General features: G+C 36.5%; 1 protein-coding gene across 16 annotated transcripts in view; it reads left to right on the forward strand.

Moving 5' to 3' along the window:
* Positions 1–24,245, forward strand: part of PTPRD (protein tyrosine phosphatase receptor type D) — a 1,305,401-nt gene extending 1,281,156 nt beyond the window's left edge. For all 16 annotated transcript variants that reach the window (XM_087741431.1, XM_087741446.1, XM_087741430.1 and 13 more), the window contains 7 exons: positions 4,216–4,501; positions 4,987–5,165; positions 6,415–6,541; positions 7,533–7,658; positions 11,934–12,088; positions 17,747–17,882; positions 20,298–24,245. In XM_087741431.1, the coding sequence (XP_087597557.1) occupies positions 4,216–4,501; positions 4,987–5,165; positions 6,415–6,541; positions 7,533–7,658; positions 11,934–12,088; positions 17,747–17,882; positions 20,298–20,366 (1,078 nt within the window). In that variant the 3' untranslated portion in view covers positions 20,367–24,245. The remainder of the gene's footprint in view (positions 1–4,215; positions 4,502–4,986; positions 5,166–6,414; positions 6,542–7,532; positions 7,659–11,933; positions 12,089–17,746; positions 17,883–20,297) is intronic.
* Positions 24,246–24,493: the final 248 nt, after the last annotated feature.

Consider the following 24,493-nt stretch of genomic DNA (forward strand, 5'->3'; position numbering starts at 1 on the left):
TGGTTTCATAAGGGGCTTTTTTGCTGCTTCCTGGACAGGAGGGTGATTTTCGACTTTGTTCTAATTTTCTTACAGGAAAAAGAAAAAATAATCTAAATATTGCCCTTGTCAGAACTACTACAGAATTTCTGTGGGATTGGAATCTAATTAATTATATGAAGTTCCTTGATAAAATCCAGGCATTTTTATATGTTTCCCATATCAGAAGCAATTTTATGTACTTTCAGTTCATAAATGCAAACTTCATTCAATCTGAAACTGTAATATTCAATAAAATTTTCCCCTGATATGAGTCAAAAATGTCCTAAATGATTTTTGGTCCATATTTTACTGTCTTTGCTTCCAATTAAATGATCTGTGAATATTGGTAATTACACTGCCTTCCTTTGCCAAATCACTGAAGTATCAGTAAAGGGTCATCATTTAAGCAGCTACAAATTAATCACAAAAGCCAACCTTTAACACACCCATACAGTGATTTTAATGTGGAATGGCCCCCTTATGCCTCTTAATTTTTCTTTTTGTAAATTGCAGCTGTATTGCATCACAGGACATTAACCATGTTTCAGCTCATGGGACTGAGTCAGTCATGTTTTTAGAAATTGAAAACAAATATTATAATAGGATAAATTATAATATTTGAAGCAATAACAGTTTCCTAGTAGGCATGTCTATTTAATGGATTGCTTAGGTTTTCAGCTTGTAAACGTAACAGTATCCTTCACTATTTGAAATGATAGAATATTTTTTTTAAATCTAAGTTTGACAGTAACACCAAAAGATGGAAACCAAAAGGCCAAGAAAGTCCGTAACAAGTGTAGAATTAGTTTCTGAAATTATTCTCATGAGCTGAATTATCATCATTAGCAGAAAGTAGATACAAAAATTTTTTTGAGGTTCTAGTGGCATATTAGTGAGGATTCAAACTGCATGGCTTCCCAGCAGTGTATTGGTACCATATTAAGAAGTCTGTATGATAGCAGAAGAGAAGGAGAAACAGGATAAAGGTAGGATAGTTTCTTGCTCTTGTATAGGAAGCTATTGGAGTTTGGAATTAGAAGGTATGTGGGGCCAAAGAGGGAGAAAGTTAAAATATTCTTAGCATTGGTTCCATTTTTACTTGGAAAGGGAAAAAGGTACTCTGGTAGATACACACGGCTCATTTATAATTGGCAGAGTTGGAATGTCCTGAACATCTTAAGGTAGTAAAATACCTTGCTGGATAAAATAATCTGGAGAGGAGTATGTCAGGAGCCCAGTGGAGACAAATGCCTCAGTAAATGTACTGTGTCAGCCCCTCCATCTTCATCATCAAAACATTGGTGCATAGTAATGTGTTTTGGTCTGGTGTCGTGATCTTCACAACCTCTGCATAAACCTGTAAACTAGCAAATATCTTCTGTGGTACAGTATGCTAATAACTATTTCTCTTTGAGTTTTCTCATGGGAAGAATAAATATATAAATGATAATACAAGACGTGAAGAGAAGAAATGAAAACTGCTCATTCCAGCTGAAAGTGCAAGCTTTTAACTGAGTTGGAATTTTGCAGTTGTGGTCTGTAGGTACCAGTGAACCTTTTAATGTCTGATCCGAAAAATGGCGTCTCCAGTTATAAACACAGTGCTGGAACATTAATTCATTAATACATGATAAGAAAGAGAACCATATTCTAAACTACTGAGAACATCTGCACTGTCAAACCTTCTTATTTCTCGCTTGGCCAGCACTTGTTTGGCTGATAAAAACTGAATGTGAAGAGGTGTTGTTTAAGGAATGGTTTAAAACTTTATATAAATCAATCTGACACACAAATGTGTGCTACTTGTGGTGATTTCTTTGCAATTAAAACAAAAAAAAAAGTGAGGCAATTTTTTGAGGTTTTTCTCCATTATTATTACCAATGATAAGGTCACTAAGGTTTCCTGGAATGCAGAGCTTTTATTATACAAGGTAAATGAACTCCCATTTAGCTAGGGGAGCCATCATTTAATTTGTCTGTATATTTTCTTTCTCTACAACTCCCATTGATCAATATCATCGATTGGTAAGTTTTCTTAAGCTCAGAATATTGATTAATTCTTGTCAGAGTGGCAACTAAGAAAGTTGAGATTGATGCATTTGGTCTGTTAGCAGAAGTCCTCAGCTGTTTGAAGGGGATCTGCTTCTGGGAAGAGTAACTGGTCACAAGAATACATGATTAACAATATGTTAAATATGGAATCTTAGAAACAAAACTTACCTCGTGTGAGACTAAAACATCCTTCTGCTCTGTACTTCTTTCTGATTTGGTTGTAAGTAAATGCAGTTTGCTGGTAACTGGCAAAGATTCTTAAAGCGTCAGCAAGAAATAAATGTTTACCCTTAATTATCGATTTCAGGATGGACTTACGATATTTAATATCTCATGAAAATATAGGAACTGTGAGAAGATCTTGGTTTTTATATAACTGTCCTCTAGAAGCTGGGTTGTAATTATTTTTATTTCTTTCTATCTCTTTTCAAAAAATGGCAGTTTGTGGTGTCCTTAAATATCCTTGACTTAGATAACGTCAGTGTCTTGAGGGTTTATAAACTGTTGCTTACTATACTATGTACTGCATTTCATAACTGAAAACTGTTAAGCATTTAGAAGTCCAGAAACTATCATTCATTGTCACAGACATGATGTGATCCAGAATATAGAAATGATATGCAAAAACCATTATATTTTACACCTGTGCTTTATATATCTACCTGTATACGAATAGTTGAAGAAAAACTTCATAAAGTTCAGTCATATACATGGCTGCAAAAAGACAGTCATCCATATGAAGATTTGATTTTTTCATATTCCTTCTACAACATTCCTGTTCAGTTATGCCAAATGTGTAATAGAGGGTCATGTATGACTAATAGTAATCATATCAAGGTGAGAACTGTAAGTCTTTTTCCTCTCCTGATTACATAACATTGTCCTCAGGAGTTATTAAAGGTAGCCCATGCATGTTACAGACAACACCTTTAAGACAGGGAGGGAATGACTGAAAAGCCTTGAAAGTCTGGCACATTTTGACAGCAGGTATCATAAAAATAAACTGTTGAGACAGGTTTAATTCAGTTAGATCCAACTGAATATTTCATGATCAAGGTTTATTCCTGTGCCAAGCCATTCACAGTAGCTGACCCATGTCTTGTTCTACCCTCAAGCCCCACCAAAGAGGGGAAAGCAACTTTCTAGCTCAGAGTTGTTCCTGAGGAATCCCTTACTGCGCAGAGAGCTAAGAAGTAGTAGTTTCTTTGGCCTCAGCAGGATTGATGTGACTTCACTTCAGCTCCTGCCTAAAACCAATGACTGACTTAACTCAGAACCTGTGAGGAAGCACTAACTTTGCCTCTGCCTGAAAAATGTCACTCACCGAGTCTGGAGAGTAATTCAATGCTGTGATTTCAAGCTTTGCCTTTTAAGCATATTTTAGTCCTTTTATGATTTGTCCTTTGAAATAATGTGACAACTGAGCATCCTGGTCCAGGTTCTGGCCATTCCAGATATTTCTTACATTTTCCTAGAGATGCAAGACAGACATTGAAGTGGCCAGCTTGGGGTTTCTCCAGCCTACAGCTAGCACAGCTAACTAGGCATGGCTCTGCATTGCAAAGAATAATAATATGACCTGGCTAAGTGAAAGAGCAGAGGACAGAACAAACTGTGTTAATAGGAGCCCCATTGACAGAGTTGGGAGAGAGATAGAAAGTTTACCTCCAAAGCATGATAGAGATATGTAAGACTCATTTTCTGTAACATTATTGTTTGCCAATAAATTCACCTCTGTAAACAGAATAGCAACAACAGCATGTTTAATGAGATAGAAATCACGCTACAAATAAAGCTTGAATTCTTAGAGGATTCATCATGTCCAGTAATTTCCAATGTTAAGAGCATATATTTCTAGAACATGTTGCAATGTGTTTTATTTCTATTATATTCACGCCTGAAACTGCAAGATGCAAAGATCTCATATAAAAGCATTCCATGTTCTCAATTGCTTGTAATGGGCGTTAAAGGAGTTTACTTATTTCAGGGCACCAGCCTCTTTCATAAAAGCTGATGTTCATATGCAGAAAAATGTGCTGTTCAAATCAGTGTTACGAAACTTTAAAATTTGAATGCCACAAAAGTAAGCACAATGCATGAAATAGTCCTTCATGTTTTCCCTCCTGTGTTCATTTCTTTTAGTGCTGGAGTCGGCAGGACTGGGTGTTTCATTGTGATAGATGCCATGTTAGAGAGAATAAAGCATGAAAAGACTGTAGATATTTATGGCCACGTAACTCTAATGAGAGCGCAGAGGAATTACATGGTTCAAACTGAGGACCAATACATCTTTATCCATGATGCACTGCTGGAAGCAGTGACATGTGGAAATACCGAAGTGCCAGCCAGAAACCTGTATGCGTATATCCAGAAGCTGACACAGATAGAAACAGGCGAGAATGTCACAGGAATGGAACTGGAATTTAAGGTATTGGGATTTTACGTTGCGGGGAACAAAAAACAAATGGTTTAACACTTAACGCTGCTCTGTCCTCCACCAGTTGTTTCCAGTAATCAAAAGATAAGACATTGGCAGGCTAAAATTTTAAACTAGGAAGACGATCCTTTGTAAAATGTACAATTCGATCCTCAGTTGGTGTCCAGACAAGAACCGTTCAGTGAGGTTGTTTTAACCGTGCTGTTCCTTTATTGTTTCAATAGCTTGAAATGTGTGTGTGTGTAACAGTTTAATACTCAAATTTGTCCATATGCATTAATGGAGCAGACATTAAACTTTTATAAGGTGTTAAAAGAAGCTTTACAAATATTTAGGTAATGAAATAGAACATGGAAAAGTAAGCATCTGAAATTGGAATTATTTGTTAATGGATAATGAGCAGAGATCACCAAATCTGATAATGTCATTTGGTTTTGTTGTACCTGGCCTTAATTCTTTTAATTTATTTTCAATAGCGTCTTGCTAGCTCTAAGGCTCACACTTCAAGATTCATCAGTGCCAACCTTCCATGTAATAAATTCAAAAATCGCCTTGTTAATATTATGCCATATGAGTCTACAAGGGTATGCTTGCAGCCAATCCGAGGAGTAGAAGGCTCTGATTATATTAATGCCAGTTTCATTGATGGATACAGGTACTAATGTTGATGTGTTCTCATGCGGACTGTTTTAAAAGTTTACAAGATTATTTATGTAATTGTATTGAAAATAATAAAATTTAGTATTGAACTTTAGTAGTTTATTATCTGTGCATGCCATGTTTGATTGGGTGGTTTTCTAAATATTAATAAAAGTTTAGATTTTCAACAACAGGAGAAGTCTGTAAATGATATAGAGTCTTAAACATTGTATTTTTACCTATCTTTAAACCATTGAGAACTCCCAGTATGTTTTACATTCTGAAAGTTACTGAAATTTTAAGCACATTCATGATTTGGAACCTCTGTTTCTTCACAACTATTCTGCTTAAAAAGGTACATAGAAATAACATACAGAAGATACACTCTTTGTGTCAAGGTGATAACCTGTGATCTTGGAACACTGATTAAGACTAGACCTAACTGCCAAAAGCATTTTATACATAAACAGATGTGTAGCCCACCAACATCTTCATGACAACACAGAGCAATATGCCCTCAGCTGACTTAAGCAGCTGGTAGAAAAAGGCACGAAGGGGAAGCAGTATAGTTTTCCTGAGGCAGTTTAGTATCCATATCCTGAGTAGCCGTATCCACAGAGATCATTTTCTGTGCCTCTGCTCATAATTGGAAACAGCCTTCATCTCCACTGCCACCCATAAAAGTGTTTCTGTTGATTGAAAGAAGAAAGAACAACATGAACAGGTCATCATCTTATAAAGCTGCTGATCCAGAAGCTTTTAACAGCTTGGCGGTAGCTTCCACTAGTAGGATATTAAGGCCTGGAAATGCAGTGCACTCCATTCCTGAATTTTCTTACTGCCTTACTTTTGCTGGAGGCATCAGACTGTTGAAAAGAAGTTAATAAAGAAACTGCTTGATGCTATAATTCCTAAACTTAATAGATTGTTAGACAGTTATTTCTACAAAATGAACCAGCACAACTAAGTGTTTCTTAAGTGCTTTTTAGAGCACACAAAATTGAGCTATTAGAGTTGCATTAAAATTTAAATAATAATGATAAAGACATACATCATAATATTAACAGAGTAATTTCCCTCTCAAAGTTCTAAAAATAAAAAGCTGTAGCTTGATTAAACAATCATAATAAGGTTTTAATGTGCTTATTATTAATAGTATATAATTTTTTGCTCTAGATAATATTTACATATAAACAGAGAACATGTGTATCAATTCACTTTTTTGATTAAAATATTTTTCTTAATTTACTTTTTTGTCAACATAGGCAACAAAAAGCTTACATAGCTACACAGGGTCCTTTAGCAGAAACAACTGAAGACTTCTGGAGAATGCTCTGGGAGCATAATTCTACAATTGTGGTCATGCTCACTAAGCTACGAGAAATGGGCAGAGTAAGTACTGCTGTAATATTCCTATACTAAAATGTTAGTTATAATGACTTTTTTATTAAAATATTTCATTGTTATGGGAATGTCTAAAGATAAAGGTGAGGATTTAGATTCCTTCTCCTTTTTAAAATATTGGTGGCATTGTTGATCACCAGGTGGAAGGTTTTCTAATCTGTAGATATGTTGCAATAGACAAGCTAGACATGGCATTTTGTTGTGGGACACATTGAGATTCAGCAACTGAGTTTGCATGTTGATATTCTGAAGTATGCAGAGAGAGCATTGCTGTCTATTGAAAAACAAAGACTTCTTATTTGGAAACTTCACTTTTGCAGGGTCTTTTTTTAACAATGTTAAAAGAAAACATGGTATTTTTGAGATCTGAATGTCTTCTGTGTGTTCATAGCACTGAATTTTAAAGTTTCAGCACCCAGTTTACAGTCCTAAACTCATTCAAGTGCTGCTTTGTGTAATGGAAAGAACGAAACAGTTTACTATCTGGACAGGATTACATCAAGATAAAGCTGGTATGTGATAAGTGAAATTCGAGTCAGGTCATGTATCTGGGGAATAGAGATGATTCAGGACATGGCTAGTGGATGCAGAGATAGAGTCTATACTGAGGCGAGGGGGACTTGCTTCAACAGGGAAGAAGAAAGAAAACTGAAGGTGGCCTCAAGATCTCAGTTCCATTCTGTACTGAAAATTAGGCTAGGGATAGCTCTTGTCACTGATAAATAATAGAACTGAGCAGAAGTATAAACGAGTTCAGATGTACAGCAACCAGAGAGAACCCCTTTGCAATGCAGTATTGAAGACCATTTTTATTGTAGGTATGGAACTTCATGTTCACAGCAAGAGAAACGATTCATGTTCCTGTCACTAATGGCACTTTCCATGAGTATTACACTTATCTGAGTGAAAAAGGTTTTATACCAGTTTATGGTAGCGGTCTTGAGTAACAGGAAATGTATTTTGCTTCATTATTTTGTAGGAAAAATGTCATCAGTACTGGCCTGCAGAGCGCTCAGCCAGATACCAGTATTTTGTGGTAGATCCAATGGCAGAGTACAACATGCCACAGTATATTCTGAGGGAATTCAAAGTTACAGATGCAAGGGTAAGTTAACATAGCATTACACTAGTTCACATAAGTTTAAAACATAATGTCCATTTATTTCTTTTCCTCTCCTTTTTTTTTCTTTTAATTTGTATTATTATTAGAAAAACACTAGGGGTGTGCTTTCTATAAGCAATAAACAAAAAGTAGATAAAGCTATTATTAAATGAATGGGATCTTTGTGTAAGAACAATTGATTTCATTCAGATCTAACATCTGGGCAGCACAACTTCGTAAAGTTCTGAATAACTATTTGTGCTGAAATACATTAGATGATTTGAGGACCATTTTCCCTTTTTTTGCTTATTTCTCCCTTGATCATTTTTTGGGGCAATTTTTGTCACTTACAGCTGTAAATATGTTGTTTTGTACTACCCTCTAGGCTGAGTGAGTATGAAGGTTAATACATTGAGATTTAGAAACTCCAGAGCAAATAGCATTTGTAAGAAAAGCTTGACAAGCTTTGCACATTATAATTTGATTTTTGGCGTAGCGTATTTTCAGCACTCTTGTATATCTGCAGAGTAGATACATGCAGCTGTGACCCTAGCATCCTCATTTTCATACTGCATTTCTTATCTGAATTCCTGAGTCCAAAACTGAGCACTGATATAAGATTAAATGTACATAAATTCTAAATATATATTTGGCATTTCTCAGACTTTTGATTTCTAATGCTTTAGTCTGCATAGCAGGAAAAATTACTGACAGCCTCCATTTCTTTAAGAGTTGTAGAATACTATTTGTTCAAGCAAAAGAACAGGATGTACTGTCCAGGAATAACATGAGTGATTACTCAGAGTTGCCAGTCAGCATCCAAAATATTAGACTTTCTAATAGTTAGCTATACTGCTGCTTTTACTGTTAGCTTCAGGTAAAATTAGATACTACTGACAATTAGCTAGACAGTATTGTCACTAACCAAATCAGCATACGAACATTTTAATTTGGCAAATGAGACTTAGGTTTGTGTTTTTGAAAAAAAAACTGTAGACACACTGGACCTGATTTTCATTCTATTTGAAATTTAGTAAGGATCACATGACTCATAGCTTCTCTAACCTATTTGTGCTTAACAGAAGTGGAGAAGAATAGGCTCCTAACACCAGCCTTTAACTACACTTGTAAGCATAGACAGTCAAAGCCAATTTCACTACAACTGTGCTGATAGTTTTCATAGATCATCTGTTAAAAATCCGTTCCAGCTCAAGCTGGAAGAGGTCTTATGTGACGTAGTTCACCAAGCTCAGATCACAAAATAACCATGATGACAGAAAGCCACAAATGTAATTGAAGTGTCTGCAAACAGTATATATTTCCAAAAAGTTCTTTCAAGAGTTTATAATGAACTAAGATATTTATAAAAATCCTTTTACTTAGAGGTAGCAAACCAGTAAAAAGTCTGAAAGGGTCAAATAACTTAATTTGCCAGAAATAGTTTTATTGGACCTGATATTAATACACCTCTTTTAAAAAGTGCCAAGCGTACATCCAGCTTGGCGGTCCTGTTGTGACATTTTACCATCACATATCATTGCTTCTCAAATTTTAAAAATCTCTTTACCTTGATGGTCCAAATTTTGTTAAACAACACACTGGGAAGCTCACAGGGCCATCTTAAATTTTCTAGATATGCTGGGAAACTATAGCTCCTTCCAAATTTACTGGAAGTGGTGGGGACTACTTACCAAAATGTATATTATAGGTTTCCTGTAGTTAAGCTTTTATGGCTGTCACACCCAGTAATTAAGACCATCTAACTAAACTGTTGTATTCAAAGAACAGTAAATGCTGCAGTGGTTGTAACCAGCCTCTCTCCCTCTTATCTTCAAACCCACCTGTAATGTTAAATGCCATCCCTGCTCTGACAGAGCCAAGCCGGCCAATTATTCCCCAGGGACAAGAAAAGAAGCACACTGCCTTTGCAGGTGTCAGCAGCAAGTGTCTGGTGTGGAACTCCCTGTTATTTCTGAAACTGAGCTGTGAATTGTTGTAAGGTGAAATTGACCTTTGTAATTGTTTCAATCTACTGCTTTTGACTGCATTATACTCACTTTCTCTGTAAACTCCAGAGGTCAATATGTTGGGGCAGTCTCATTTAAGGCTAAACTATTAGTGATGGCTGTAAGAGAGTATTATAAATTCTACAGCCTCATCAAAAGACAATTGAATATCCCCTGCGAGGAGCAAGAAGAAATCCAAATGGTCAGCCAATCAATAGGATGATACATTAAAAGCCCACTGCTCCATGTAGGGATCTGAAAGTTCATATTTTGATAACTAACTGTGCAAACTGTCACAATATTTGAAAGCAAAGATTTTAATAAAATTTGGCATTTGTATTTGGACTGCTATTGGCAAGCATCTCATTAAAAGAAAGCAGCACTGTTTATAATGTCAGTATCATGAAGTATACCAATACAGTTGATTTAGACACACTTGAAAAACAAATATTTACCATCAGATATATTTTGCACATAGAAATTTGTGGTCTTCCCAGTGACAGCCTAGACTTAAGTAAAACAGCATCTTTCTTATCTTTCCTACCCCTAAAAAGGTACTGTTATTCTAGCATAATTCCTATCAGGGTCAGAAATTGCTGAAGAGCTTCCATCTCCTTAACCAACTATGTTTCAAGTTGGTCAGGCTTAAGGTTTTCTTTCTTTACTTTAAAAGACTGAGAGGTTTATTGGAGGGAATCAGCCTATTGTTTTATTTTGTCTTCTTGATTAATTAATGTCATGTGCCTAAGGCTATCTAATGGATGCAATTTCATTATGTCTTCTTGGGTGAAAATGGCATCACAAAGACCATTATGAGAGCAGTCTGCATTAACAAAATGCCATTTTGGTAGAAAATATATAGGTCTTTGTAGTAATGCCCACAAGAAATAAAATCAGCTGAGTGTTTTCAAACAGATTTTTTTTAAGTGGGCAAAAACATTCCAGAGAAATAGACTACTAAATTGTCACAGTGGACTAGTGGGAATATAAGAGATAATAAGTCAAAGAAGTTTACGTGTGTCCTCTCATGAAGGAGTGGCTGGCACACACACACATTTTCTTTTTTCCTTACTCATCTGAGAGGCAAAAACCCACAGTAGCAGAGGAAACATAAAAGCAAAATATTCTTTTTTCCTTCGGTTATTTTTAAAATCACTTGTAATAGCTGAGTGCTTATGATAGAGGGAAAAAAAAATACTGTTCTTGCCTTCAGCATAACTTGCTGGTTTTTGGGGGGATCTCCTATAATCAATTCAATTTTTCATGAGTTTCACTTTGTAGAAGACCATTTTGAAGGCACGGCGGAGTGGGTGCTAAAGAAACAACATGTCCAGAGGCACTAGTTCACATCAGTAGCTCATGTACCCATGCTCTTAAACATTTCAGCTGTGCAGATTGACAGTGTCAAAATCATGAAGAAAAATGTTTGAAAATTCAGAACAAATTTACTTCATCCATTTGCATTGTATTTTTTCTATTTATGTGTCCTGACTGTTTACACAGTAAAGAGGCATACAGCAGAAGTTGGCGTTTAATACTTCCATCGGCTTTATTATGAAAATAACCATGCTGCAGTATTCTGCAGTTTTAAACAATCCTGTTAGTATTCCTAACCAAAGGGAATGAACAGCTTCAGCTGACATGTTTTGAGAGAGGAAGCCCTTCTTATTGATTTTTGACTGAGTCCAAGCTGTTAGTGAAAGAAATTACAATGATTGAAGGGAAGTTTATGGTTTGTTGAACAACTGGCTTGTCTTCACCTATCTTCTTCCAGGCAAATGTCCGCCTCATAGAAAGCACCAAACTATTAAAGACATCATCTGCAAAAAGGGCAATGACTAAATGAGTCTTATCAGTAAAGATACTCCTGCCATGCAGTAGATGAGCATAACTAGGAAATGGAGAGTCAGGTTGGATGGCCTTATTCTACCTATTCCATATTTAAAGGAATTGGCAGTCCACCGGATTCAAAACATAACTTACCAAAAAATTATATAACCTGGTTTACACAGGCAGAATGTCAGACAACTCTCCTATCCAGTGCAGAAGGAAATCTATACAATGTTGTTAATGAAACTGTACTTCTAAGCTAATGTGTCAAAAAGCACCAGCCAGTACTGCGATTAAAAGAGTCTTCATAAACGTGATCTTAGCAATTCCCCACCTCCTCTCAATGTCCTTGTTTTGTGATTGTCTTTCTGGTTGTTGGCTGACTGACTTCCAGCCACTGGAACATGCTTTTGGAATACGTTATTTGTGTCTTTTGTTAAAGGATGGCCAGTCCCGAACAGTGAGGCAGTTCCAGTTCACTGACTGGCCAGAACAAGGAGTGCCAAAGTCTGGAGAAGGATTTATTGACTTCATAGGCCAAGTGCATAAAACAAAAGAGCAATTTGGTCAGGATGGACCAATTTCTGTTCATTGCAGGTAAGTAAACAAAGCCTCAAAACAACTTACATGCAGATTTTTTTTTTTTCTAAAGTTGATTGCTGATTGCAGCGAAGGTTTGTATGGAAATGGAACTTCATAGGTGAACTCCCAGAAAATGTGATCAAATTGAAGATCTAAAAAAGAACACATAGGACTGCTTTACAATACAGGAACCATTCTGTGATACCCCATTTCCACAGAAAAGGTTCTTCTGAAATGTGTGGAAGCACATAATTCTTTTCTTCATTTAAAAATGTCTCTAATGCAGGGTAAAAACAATCTGGTCAATGCTACACAGAGAAAGCAGTACGAAGAGCCTGATCACAGGCTGCTCTATCTGATATTTTTTTTCCCACTGGTAACTAAAAGTGAGGCTCTTACATTGATGGGAATTATTAGCTGTAAACAAGCTAGTTACACCTCAGTAGCACATTAGTAACAATCAAGATGAGTCAAATAAAAACGGTAGCTATCTCAAGAAAGGGAACGGAATAGAAAGTCATGTTTAGAAACTTTACCTGTCAAAAAATCATTAAAGTTTGGATTGGTGAGTTCTGACTTCAGAATGTAATGCCCATTTTTTGATGTAATGACTTCCCTCAATTCCTTTACAATTGATATGCAGATGAAAACAGCTTGCAGGGTGTGTAGGAATAATCAAGGGTGGGCTTTTTTAATATTCCTGTATTTTTTATTTATTTTCTCTACAGTATTCCAGAGTCTATAGCAGATGGCCAAAAATAATATCTCTATCTTTAATCTCTTATTTAATAAATTCTTTTCTATAAATTCCATTAGGATTTTAGATACTCATTTTTGCAACGTTAAATTATTTTTTGGTAGATGAAATGTTATTGTTTATATAACAGAGATGCAAAATACTGGTACTGGTTCCAAGTCCTTCCTGCAAGCCAAGTAATGCCCCAATACTAACATGAAGATAAAATGAACAAGTTTACTAGAGCATGTGAATGTATAGAGGGAAAGAGAGATTCTTGTCCTTCCAAAGCCTTCCAAAACACCGGTGTGTTTTAACAAAATTCCTTATGCTCCCCTAATCTGAAAGACTGACAAAATAAATGTATGGGACTACTTGAATCCTACTTTTTCTGTGTGCTTAAAAATTTTTGTGGCCTACTAAGGCGAACAGCATTGGAGAGCAGTGTTTGGGATTCATTTGGCAAGAGAAAATGAAGGACAAGCGTGATAAAAACAAGCTTTATTCTTCCTGACATTAATGAGTTTTGAGAGCAGAGGAGTAATAACCCATATTTATGCCTTTATGCAGATATACACAAGAAAGGAAAGTGATGGTATTCTTCTAAGTTCTTTGTACCATGCAAACTTGTCCACTTGTGACTGCAAAGAAATACTGCTTGCAGTAGGTTATGCATCCCTTCCAAATGGGTGTGATCTTTCATGCTGAAATTATGGAGATTTCTACTGTTGACTTTGGTAGAAAAAAAATCAAATCCAGTATAATTCATTATGGTTTGGTCTTTAAATGTCTTATCATCATTGTAATGACAATTTAGAGATTGGTAATGCTAATTATCATTATCAATGTTAGTCAATTTACATGAATAGGAAATGTCCCTAGCAAATTAGTAAATTTATTTGTTTCTGTCAGGACGCACAAGATCCTGGGTACCTGCACTTTCCTAGTCTTTGTGGAAATATTGTAATAATGCCTCCAGTTTGTACCATGATGAGTTTTTAAGAATTTCTTCCATACAGAGAAATTCTTCAAATGACAAACTCCCTTAGTCCCACTTTCCTGTGGTTTCCTTCCCACTCTACACATTTTTCACAAGTTTGCTTTCTCTGTTACACAGTAAACCCCTGCCACCCACAATTTTAAAATATTCTCCTCCTCTGGCATTTTTACAAATAGATCAGTGTGTTACAATTTTAAAATTTCTAATCTCTAATTAAAAAATATTTAACAGAGCAAAGGGCTGTTGAACTTGAAGCAAAATTTTCACTTCAACCAATTTTAAATATTTATAGCCTTGTTATTCCAGTAGCTGGAGAGTAAGGAAGACCATCCCTTTCCCAGCTTGCATTCAAGTTGTATTTTTAACAAACTCTTCTCTCTTACAAAAACATCAGTACTTCCTCAATGGCTCACTAAAGGATCGTAACTTTGGTTTCTAACTCTTTAAACTGTGGTGAATCATACTACATCATGAAGCAGTGCCTTCACCATTTACTAAAATCAGGATTCTTTAAAACCTATGCTGCATTGCTTTATTAAATATTGTGGTAGAACTCAGTTTGCTCTTTGGCTCATGCTGAAAGAAATCAGCTGAACACTGAAATGCTAGTAATACTTATGTGGACTTCCATCACTCTTTAGAAATCCTAAGCATCTTCTAATAGGAATAGATAAAACGTTAAAATATGCTTGCCACTTTCAGAGGAACAGGGTCAGTTTCCTACAGACTTTACCAAAACATTACATTTGATGGCTAGTTAGGATTTGCTTCTCCAGATACTTTTTCATTTCTTAAGAACACAAGACAACAAATTAATTCCCTCCTTTTGCTGAATTAAAGAGTTCTGAGTAGTTTTTTTGAAGTAATGAAGATTTGACTAATGTGTGAGGCTAGTCCTCCCACATATTTAGAAAATCATATATGCTTTTATTTGTTGGATATCTTTAAATGCTTGAGCAGGAGCAGGAACAAGGAGAATAGAAAATCTGCCTTCACTCTGCTGGTCACTTTCTGGGCTACTCGGTTTAGATCACACCGTTGTCAGCTCTGTAAAGTCCAAGCAGGTTCCAGTGCTATTTTTCCAGGATTTTTTCAGCATGTTCCTTAAACATTAGCTTTCTAATTTACCTCATCAGGGAAAGGAGACCTTACATTCCAGTTGCTGTAGATGTCCAGGACCATTTTCATAGCATATAGGTAAACCAGCACTGAGAGCATGATATTTTGTCAAGTTGTGTCTCAGTTGTCCTTTGGCTTCAGCTCTCCAAAGGCACAGAGGTTATGCAAAATTTCTAAATCCAATTGCATATATTTAATAGCCCTAGAAGTGCACTGATCTAGAACGAATACCAAAATACCATCACACAATTTGGACATTCGATTTCTGCACTAGTCTCGTGAATTCACTGGATCTCTCTCATAGTCCATATCAATGTTCAGAGTTCTTCTGTCTTTCCCTGCTGTTCATGTCCTTCATCTCTTCTATCTGGTGAATAGGTGTCATAAATCTCCAGCTTCCCAAGTCTATCTGACTGGAGAAAACCTTGTGAAATTATTAGTATCAACAGTGAGATGATGGGGTGCTTAATTTCCACCCATACAAGGTCAGACTGGGAAAATCTTTTTTTTTTGTGTAGTTACCTGTCTCTTGTCCAAGATTCATCCTCATGAATAAGTGATTGTTTAATTTTAGTAGCTGACAATTATTGGCTCTATTGATTACAGGAATTTCTATCACTTCTTGGGCATTCTAGCTAATAATAGAACCCCAAGACATAACAGAAAGCAAACAAGCCATATATTCAGAGATGACATCTCAGACTAATGTAGGCAGACATGGTGTACATATATCATATTGGAAAGCTGAAGATCCAGACTGCCAGACATGAATAAAAGCTGTGTCTTAAGGTTTTTGTGTATCCATTATTTAAATTGTAGTGTGTATGAACAATTTGGCTGATGTAGTTACCAAGCTACCCTCCATGATATTTGAAAAGTCATGGCAGTCAAGTGAAGTCCCTGAGGACTGGAAAAGGGGAAACATTGCACCCATTTTTAAAAAAGGTAGAAAGGAGGACCCTGGGAACTACCGACCTGTCAGCCTCACCTCTGTGCCTGGGAAGATCTTGGAACAGATCCTCCTAGAACGTACACTAAGGCACATGGAGGACAGGGGGGTGATTTAAGACAGCCAGCATGGCTTCACCAAGGGCAAGTCCTGCCTGAGTAACCTAGTCGTCTTCTGTGATGGAGTGACTACATCAGTGGACAAGGGAAGAGCTACGGATGTCGTCTATCTGGACTTCCGTAAGGCCTTTGACACCATCTCCCACAACATCCTTCTCTCTAAATTGGAGAGATATGGATTTGGTGGATTGGCTGTTCGGTGGATGAGGAATTGGATGGATGATCACATCCAGAGGGTAGTGGTCAACGGTTCAATGTCCAGATGGAGATCAGTGACCAGTGGTGTCCCTCAGGGGTCCATACTGGGACCAGTGCTGCTTAATATCTTCATCAATGACATAGACAGTGGGATCAAGTGCACCCTCAGCCAGTTCACAGGTGACACCACGCTGAGTGGTGCAGTTGACATGCCTGAGGGACGGGATGCCATTGAGAGGGACCTGGACAAGCTGGAGAAGTGGGCCCATGTGAACCTCATGAGGTTTAACAAGGCCAAGTACAAGGTCCTGCACCTGGGTTGGGGCAATGCCTGGCATCAATACAGGCTGGGGGATGGAGGGATTGAGAGCAGCCCTGAGGAGAAGGGGGTAGTGGTGGATGAAAAGCTGGACATGTGCTAGCAATGTGCTCTGAAAGCCCAGAAGACCAACCATATGCTGGGCTGCATCAAATGAAGTGTGGCCAGCAGGTCGAGGGAGGTGATTCTGCCCCTCTGCTCCACTCTCGTGAGACCCCACCTGGCGTACTGTGTCCAGCTCTGGAGTCCAGCGCAGTAAAGACATGGACCTGTTGTGGCAGGGCCAGAGGAGGGCCACAAAAATATTCAGAGGGATGGAATACCTCTCCTGTGAAGACGGGCTGAGAGAATTGGGGTTGTTCAGCCTGGAGAAGAGAAGGTTCCAGGGGGACGTTATAGCAGCCTTTCAGTACTTAAAGGGGGCTTACACGAAAGATGGGGACAAACTTTTTAGCAGGGCCTGTAGCAATAGGACAAAGGGTAATGGTTTTACACTGAAAGAGCATAGATTTAGACTAGATATAAGGAAGAAATTTTTTACAATGAGGGTGGTGAAACACTGGAACAGGTTGCCCAGAGAGGTGGTAGATGCCCCATCCCTGGAAACATTCAAGGTCAGGTTGGACAGGGCTCTGATCAGCCTGATCTAGTTGAAGATGTCCCTGCTCATTGCAGGGAGGGTTGGACTAGATGACCTTTAAAGGTCCCTTCCAACCCAAACTATGGTTCTATGAATTTCAATATTAATTGAAAATCCACTGACTATCTCTATCTCAACATGGAGGGTAAGCTAACACAGGGAAGGTGTGCAAAACAGGACATATACATGAACAAGCTAAAGTAAAGCAAGCAGTAAAATACATTTTGGCATCTTTTCCTCTTGTCAGTTCCAGCATAGGTCATTGGCAACAAACATTCTCATTTTCCTTCACCATGCACTGATTCTGGGATATCTGGATGAACAAACCAAGTCACTCTGCAATGAAAACTGGAGAGTCAGGAAGTACTTTGTAGCATGTGAATTTTGCTTGAGTGCAATTATTCTTCCAAATGCAATGTGGTAGTTTGGTGTGGAATTTTGCTTAGTGAGCCTTTCCCCATATAGAAATCTGTACACATATGGTGTGTTGTAACCACAGATAATTTGTCAGCCAATTCTTTCAGCATTAACTGTCAATTAACATTCCTTTCTTCCTTTCTTTTCTTTTTTTTTTTTTTATTTTATTGCAACAGCGCGGGTGTTGGAAGGACTGGAGTATTCATAACCCTGAGCATTGTGTTAGAAAGAATGAGATATGAAGGCGTTGTAGATATCTTCCAGACTGTCAAAATGTTAAGGACGCAGAGGCCAGCCATGGTACAGACAGAGGTGAGCAAACAGTATCCATATACAATGGTGATGGAAAAGAAGGGGTATTTCCACAGCCAAAAAAATGCACAGATAGACACTGTATAAAACGTGCTTACATTTATATCTTAAGTCATACAGTGACTATATGACTACAGTGTAAAATCTGCCATAAAGGTACTGCAAGGACTATTTCCTGTTACAGCAGTAGATACTGCAGGCTGGGGAAGAAAAAAATTGTTTCAGTAGTGGATCCTAAATTACAGTAGTTGAGGAAAACCATTTTCCAAGAAACATTACCCATTTTTATTTGAACCTTTGTTTCCTGGCAGAAATGTGTGGTAATAAAGAAGGAGGCAAATTGTTTCTGCAGGTGGATCCACTGATTTTTTTTTGTTCCAGGAGCAAAGTGTTGTTCATGGCTTCAGACTGACACTGTATTATTTTCATGGTTTTCTTGACTTTGTGTCACCAAGCAAGTGGCTATTTGGCCTGAAAATCATAATAATAAATTCAGCGTTCAGGAAAACTATGGCGTAAATAATTTCTGTGCTAGCAAAAATGCCGTAGAGAAATAAAGAAAGGGATAAACAGTATCAACTGATTACCTGGGCCTGGATGCTCGGAACTGTGTCTCATCATAAAGACTACTTAAACATTTTCAGTTGTGCGTAATTTCTACTTAAGTTTCTGAACAGGACACTTGAACTAAGCCAGAGCCAGTAAGTTAGGAGAACCAAGCAAAAGGACAAGAGAAGGGAAATATGTTAGGTCATACATTTATTTAGTATAATTTGATTGACACTGGCCTTTAAATTACAGTCTGTGAAATTTAAAATGGTTCCCCAGAGTTTGCCATTTTCCACAAGAAAATTAAACTTGTTCAATAAAAGCTGGGTAGTCTTATTTTTAAGAAGACAACTTCATAAAAACTTATATGAAGAATAAAGATACTTATTTTTAATCTTGTCAGTTACCCAAGTAAATCACTGTGACCAAACTGAAGACTTAATTCCATTTCTTTTCCATTACCATCATTCTCCTGGATAAGCAAATTGAAAAATGACTGCTTTCTGTTGTTTTGGTTCCAAGAAATAACTACAATATACAGAAAAGCTATGCTTCTTGGATCCTACCTGACAAATACATAGTTCAGCTATGCAATATATTCTCCCTCCTCCTACTTTGACTTGTTTCTATGTGCTACCCTTCATCCCCCTTGCTGAAAGTAGAAGTGTTGTGTACTCACTTTTTTCAGGATTCTGCGGAAAACAAATCTCTCATTCAGTAGTATAAACTGCCAGGAAATCTAATCCTTATTCAACAAAGCACTTGAACTCCATGTGGACCATACATACACTTAAAATTTACGCATATGTCTAATGCATTCTCCCAGTGTTCTAACAGGAAGCAGAAAAGAACTATTAGTGATCACGCCACTACATTGAAGAAAGTATCTGATGAGTTTCCTGGTCTCCAAAAGAATTTTAATTGTGATCTTAACAAATACAACCCGTATGGGGTTACCAAATAGCAGTATCAGATAAATAAGCAGACCTTCTTGATACTTTGGATAGCTTTGAGAAGCAATTTCTTTAATTTTTTTTTTTCTTTTTCTTTTTTAAAATTTAAACCCTGAGTGGCAGTTGCAAATGAGTACACAGACGTGCCATTTTAGTATAAGTGTGCAATATTACGTAAACATGCAAAAAGACTGTTGTGTGGGGATGAGAATAACATGAAATGCCAAATATTGGATTCACCAGAGGTATAAGCAAATCTCTTACTATACTAAATTTTTCTCTGCTTCCAGGTGTAGGTTGAAATGCAATCTGTTTCATATTAATAAGGTGCTTTAGCTGCGTATTTCTCTCTTAGGCCCTTTTCTTGCCACAGGCTAAGATATCTTCACATCTTCATCAAAGCCTATATTACTGAAAGACTGGGATTCCCTTTGCTTCCTTAACATGATTTTTAACCTGGTGGTTTTCCATACAGCATTCCTTATTAAGGCTGTGATGGACTTTGTCACTTAGTATGTTGTATTTGCTATAGAGTTAATGGGATATTTTGCTACTTATTTTCAAATACATGCAGGAAAAGCATCTTAGCATGCTCCCATAAGAAGAAAGCTTTATGCTGATGTTATATTAATCCAGAATAACAAACATTCAGTAGGTGGGTATATAGTCTCTGCACAAAAGGAAGCTGCATTCTGTGGAAAATGTTATTGCATTAAATGAGTATCTATCTTCATCTGTTGTAACTCAAACTGGTTTTCTGTTCATGTGAGCAAGAGAATATTGCTGAACTGCAGATGCCTCTGTGGTATATTTGTTTGTAGCCACAAAGCAGTCACTCTTAGTTGAAAGAAAATAGAAACCAACCAACAAGCTGGCTTTTTGATGCTTTTGTTTTTTATCTTTCTTTCTCCAGGATCAATACCAGTTCTGCTATCGAGCCGCACTGGAATATCTGGGCAGCTTTGATCACTATGCAACATAAAAACCCATCGTGGATTTTTATTGCAGGCCCTTTAAGATCCAGAGAGCCGCTTCTGAGCCATACGATGTGCTTTAGAAGTACTTCTTAACTCTTAGCTAAGGAGCAATTATTGGGGATATATAAAATAAAAAACAAACAAACAAACAAAAATAATGGGGATATATAAAACAAAAACAACAAGAAAACCCTATTCCATGTGGACCAAGAATTCACAGTTTAATAACCTAACCATAATAAAAGAATCCTGACCACTGAGGCGTCTGAAGGATCTCATTTACAGATACCTCAAGGGTTCAACATTGGTTGAAGTTAAAGGGAAGAGGAAATTAATCAGAAAGAATGATCATCTTGTTCAGGATTGCATGCTTTTGCAAAGAGGAATTTTGAGAGAACTGCAGTTCAGTGCAAGATGTTTGTTAAAACATTGGGTCCTGGCTTCTCAAACAAAGCGGACTCTTTACTTCAACATCGTCCCTTCCCGTCGTACTGCTCATCATAACACTTTAGGGAAAATGTGGGAATGTTTAAAAAGAAAGTCCTTGATTTAGTTTTTTAGTATTGTAAAGATACTGCTGACCTGTGCTTCATTTTTAACTGTGTAAACTTTTTCCTTTTTTTAACAAGTTTATCATTCAATTAAGTGAATTAAAGAAAAGGTTGCATAACTGTTAATCTTTTTGTTTAAAAAGCATAGATTTTTTTAAGCTGTAGAACTGTTATCTGTAATATCGTGCTGTAGAAATGTTAAATAATTTGAAAATTTGCACATTTTTGTGCAGTTCTATATTTATCTACAGTAGCACAGTCTTGTTAGATATTACTTTTACAGTTTTGTTTGTTTTATTTTTCATCAAGAGAATATTCATTGTAATCAGTTAAATCAAAATGGGACTTTTTGGTTTCTTTTGGAATCAACAGGGAGGCGCAAAGTATAAAGATGCTGCTAACACACACACACATGCACACATATGCACATGCACACCCGCACCCTCTCTCTTTCTATATATGTAAGTATATGTATGTATTACTGTCTACCCATGTCTAACTCTCTGTATAGTTACAGAGATACAGATAGGTAGATATTCACACACATGCACATAAACATCAATTCTTCCATACCTGGATTTATCAAAGCATTGAGAAAGTTTTTCAGCATACTACAATTATATTAAACTACTATTTGATCATCTCTGCATTTGCAAGATCCATAATCCTCTGTTTCAAAGGGAAGCAAGGAATGCACATCATTGATATTTGAGAGTCATCTCTATCCCAAATAATATTTCTATCCACGTTGCCACTTGAGCACACACACACATGCACACACATGCACACACATGCACACAGTATGTGATTTAGGCTTCCAGTGAAGTTCAATATTTGTAACACTATAGTGCAATAAGAAATCATATTATTAAATGTAGGAGGTGTGCATGTGGGAAAGGTCAGTGCATATCCCTTTAGGAGGGGAGAATGTTGTAATATACTAGGTATTAAGATGTTTTAAAATTGTATTCAATAGTATACTGTCTATAGTGTATGCTATATAATTTACGTTTATCGTATGTAACAGGGCAAAGCCAAGCACACATTGCTCTGTGAAATCAAATGTTTTGTGGCATACAGCATTGTTTGGGGATGCTGGGGTTTATTTTAATTTTACATTTAGAGTGCCTTATATTTGATGCCTATTTTGAATAGCATTTCTTTAAGTTAGCCTTCATTTGTATCTAGTTCAGTTTGTTCATATCTCTGTTATTCTTTTCAAACATTTTAACACATGTATCAGACAATTTTGAAAAATATGCATTTCGAGTTTCTAATCAAGTATGGATGGTAATAAATGATAACCAAAAACACGTAGGTAGTCAAGGCCCTTTATCTTTCCATATTTCCAATAACAGACCAGCCCACAAATTAAAAATCTATTTCTTGTTGGCTTTTCAAACCCACTGTGCCACTGGTTATAATGTTATCATTGCAGAGATGTAGCATTACAGTAGCAGTAGTTGACATTAGCAGTGCTCATGCATCTTTTTTTTCTATTATTTTGAGACAAGTTCTGCTCATTCACTTGTGTCAACAGATTGCTAAAGCTCAAGCATTGCTTTCAGTGGGAGGGTTCATGTAAGGCTAGCAAGACTGAACCCACAAGATCTATTTGAGAACGTCACTAGATTTTCTTCCAGGGAACAAAGAAAACTCTGTAAACAGCACAAAGTACTTTTTGAGACTCTGAATGGGATGCCATTTACATTGACACTGGTTTCCATCATGCCTTCTGCTATTGTCAGTACATGAGTATCACAGGAATTCTTTGGGGTTTCAAACAGGAGCATTGGTATGGCTCATCAGTATGACCTCAACTTGTTTTCTTCTTTCTTCCGCTTTTCCCACTACTAGCAGAAAGAAAAATATGAAAGACCAAACTCTAGCAAGCATTGTATTTGAGCACTTTTGTAAAGAAAAAAGAAAAACACAAAAAAAATCGAAACAAAATTATAAATATATATATATGGAATAGAAGTATTATAGAAGGCTACCTCAGAATGAGATTCTACAACTTACATCTGAACCAGAGAAGAATGTGCACTGCATTTCTTTTTCTTCCTCTTTCTTGATTTGTATTTTAAAATAATTATTGAAGTGCCAGGTTATGTGGTGTGGTCATGTTGTTCAACTCAAATGCAGAGGATCAGAAAAACACAATAATAAAAAATCATTATTTTGGAAATATAGACTAGGGAAGATTCTTGCACACTGGATCTGTAAAAGGATCAGAGCGTTCTCCCTAGCAGACTGTCTTGCAAGCTCTAAAGAAATTGAAGGAATAAATTAAAAAAAAAAAAAAGGCAGAGACAATTTGTGAGGAAAACTGTTGTACAACTAAATATTCCTTGTAGTTATTATGTTTCTTAAGATAACTGTTAGCATCATTGATGTGCATTCCACTTTCTGTATTCTTATATATAGTCATCCTACAGTTAATTTAAATTGTGAGCATCTTTGACCACATATGTCATACATTTCCAAGCTTAAAATTGGTTTCATCAGCATAACCAGTACGGTGCTATTACTTACGTTTATATGTGTAGTTATGTCTAATTCTGTAATTAGTTGCAATAGGGAAAAAAAACACAAGATATATAAAAATGATTTATATGGAAATTTAATTTAGCTCTTTTTTTAAAAATTATTTGAATGGTTAGATAGTGGAGAGGATGGCTGGGGGAAGGAGTGGCCCTCTAGGGAGATTTGCACTTTCTGTATATACCTTTGTACTATGCACTGCCCTATTGATTCTACACCCAATAATGTTATAACTTGAACCCATCTGTAAGAAACTGCGTATAGAATCCACTTGTGTGTATTTAAATGACACAGAACATGTAAAAAGGAAAAAAAAAATGTTTGCAATGACTAAAAAAATGCAACTGATTTTTTTCCTTTTATTCTCTCCTATTTTTTCCTTTTTTCTTATTTTCTTTTCTTTTTTTTTTTTCTTTTTTTTCTTGGTGCCCTGATACTCCACAGATATCAGAAGGCTGCAGGTCTCATCATAACCATCCGTTATGTGGCTTTGCCATTCAAGCTTGGAGTGTCTTTACAAAGATAATAAAAAATTGTGTTCTTTGCTCTTGTTTTGGATGCATAGACTGAAAAATTTAAAAAGTTACCTTGTAAAATGGCTTGTTAAAAAAGATACAATTACCTCTAATTAGTAGTACGCGTAAATGTTTTACAGAATGAAAGGCGTGCTTTTTATTTTCTTACTTCGTTACATTGGTGGCGAAAGAAAGTCTGTATGAAAATCAGTTCTTTGCTGACACAAGTTCCATTTGTTACAAATGAATTCTAATAAAATGTCAGTGTTATGCAGCCCTGGTCTTCTTTCTTAAGCAGTACTTTTGAAATCAAAACTTGTTTGGTCCCTCTTGGTGATAAAGGAGTATAATTGGAACTACAAAGCAGTCATTAATCTTCTTAACTAGCAGGTGGACAGTGGAAAATGTATTCTTAGGTTAGTAAATATATATTATCTTCGGCAGCAAATTTTGAGCCAGCATGGGCAACCTCTGGCATAAATTCCCATAGCTTCATGAATTTAATTGAAATTATCACACTTT

Source organism: Nipponia nippon, unplaced genomic scaffold, assembly GCF_047370975.1.
Source record: "Nipponia nippon isolate SJK-2023a ecotype South Korea unplaced genomic scaffold, ASM4737097v1 scaffold_8, whole genome shotgun sequence".
Classification (NCBI taxonomy): domain Eukaryota; kingdom Metazoa; phylum Chordata; class Aves; order Pelecaniformes; family Threskiornithidae; genus Nipponia; species Nipponia nippon.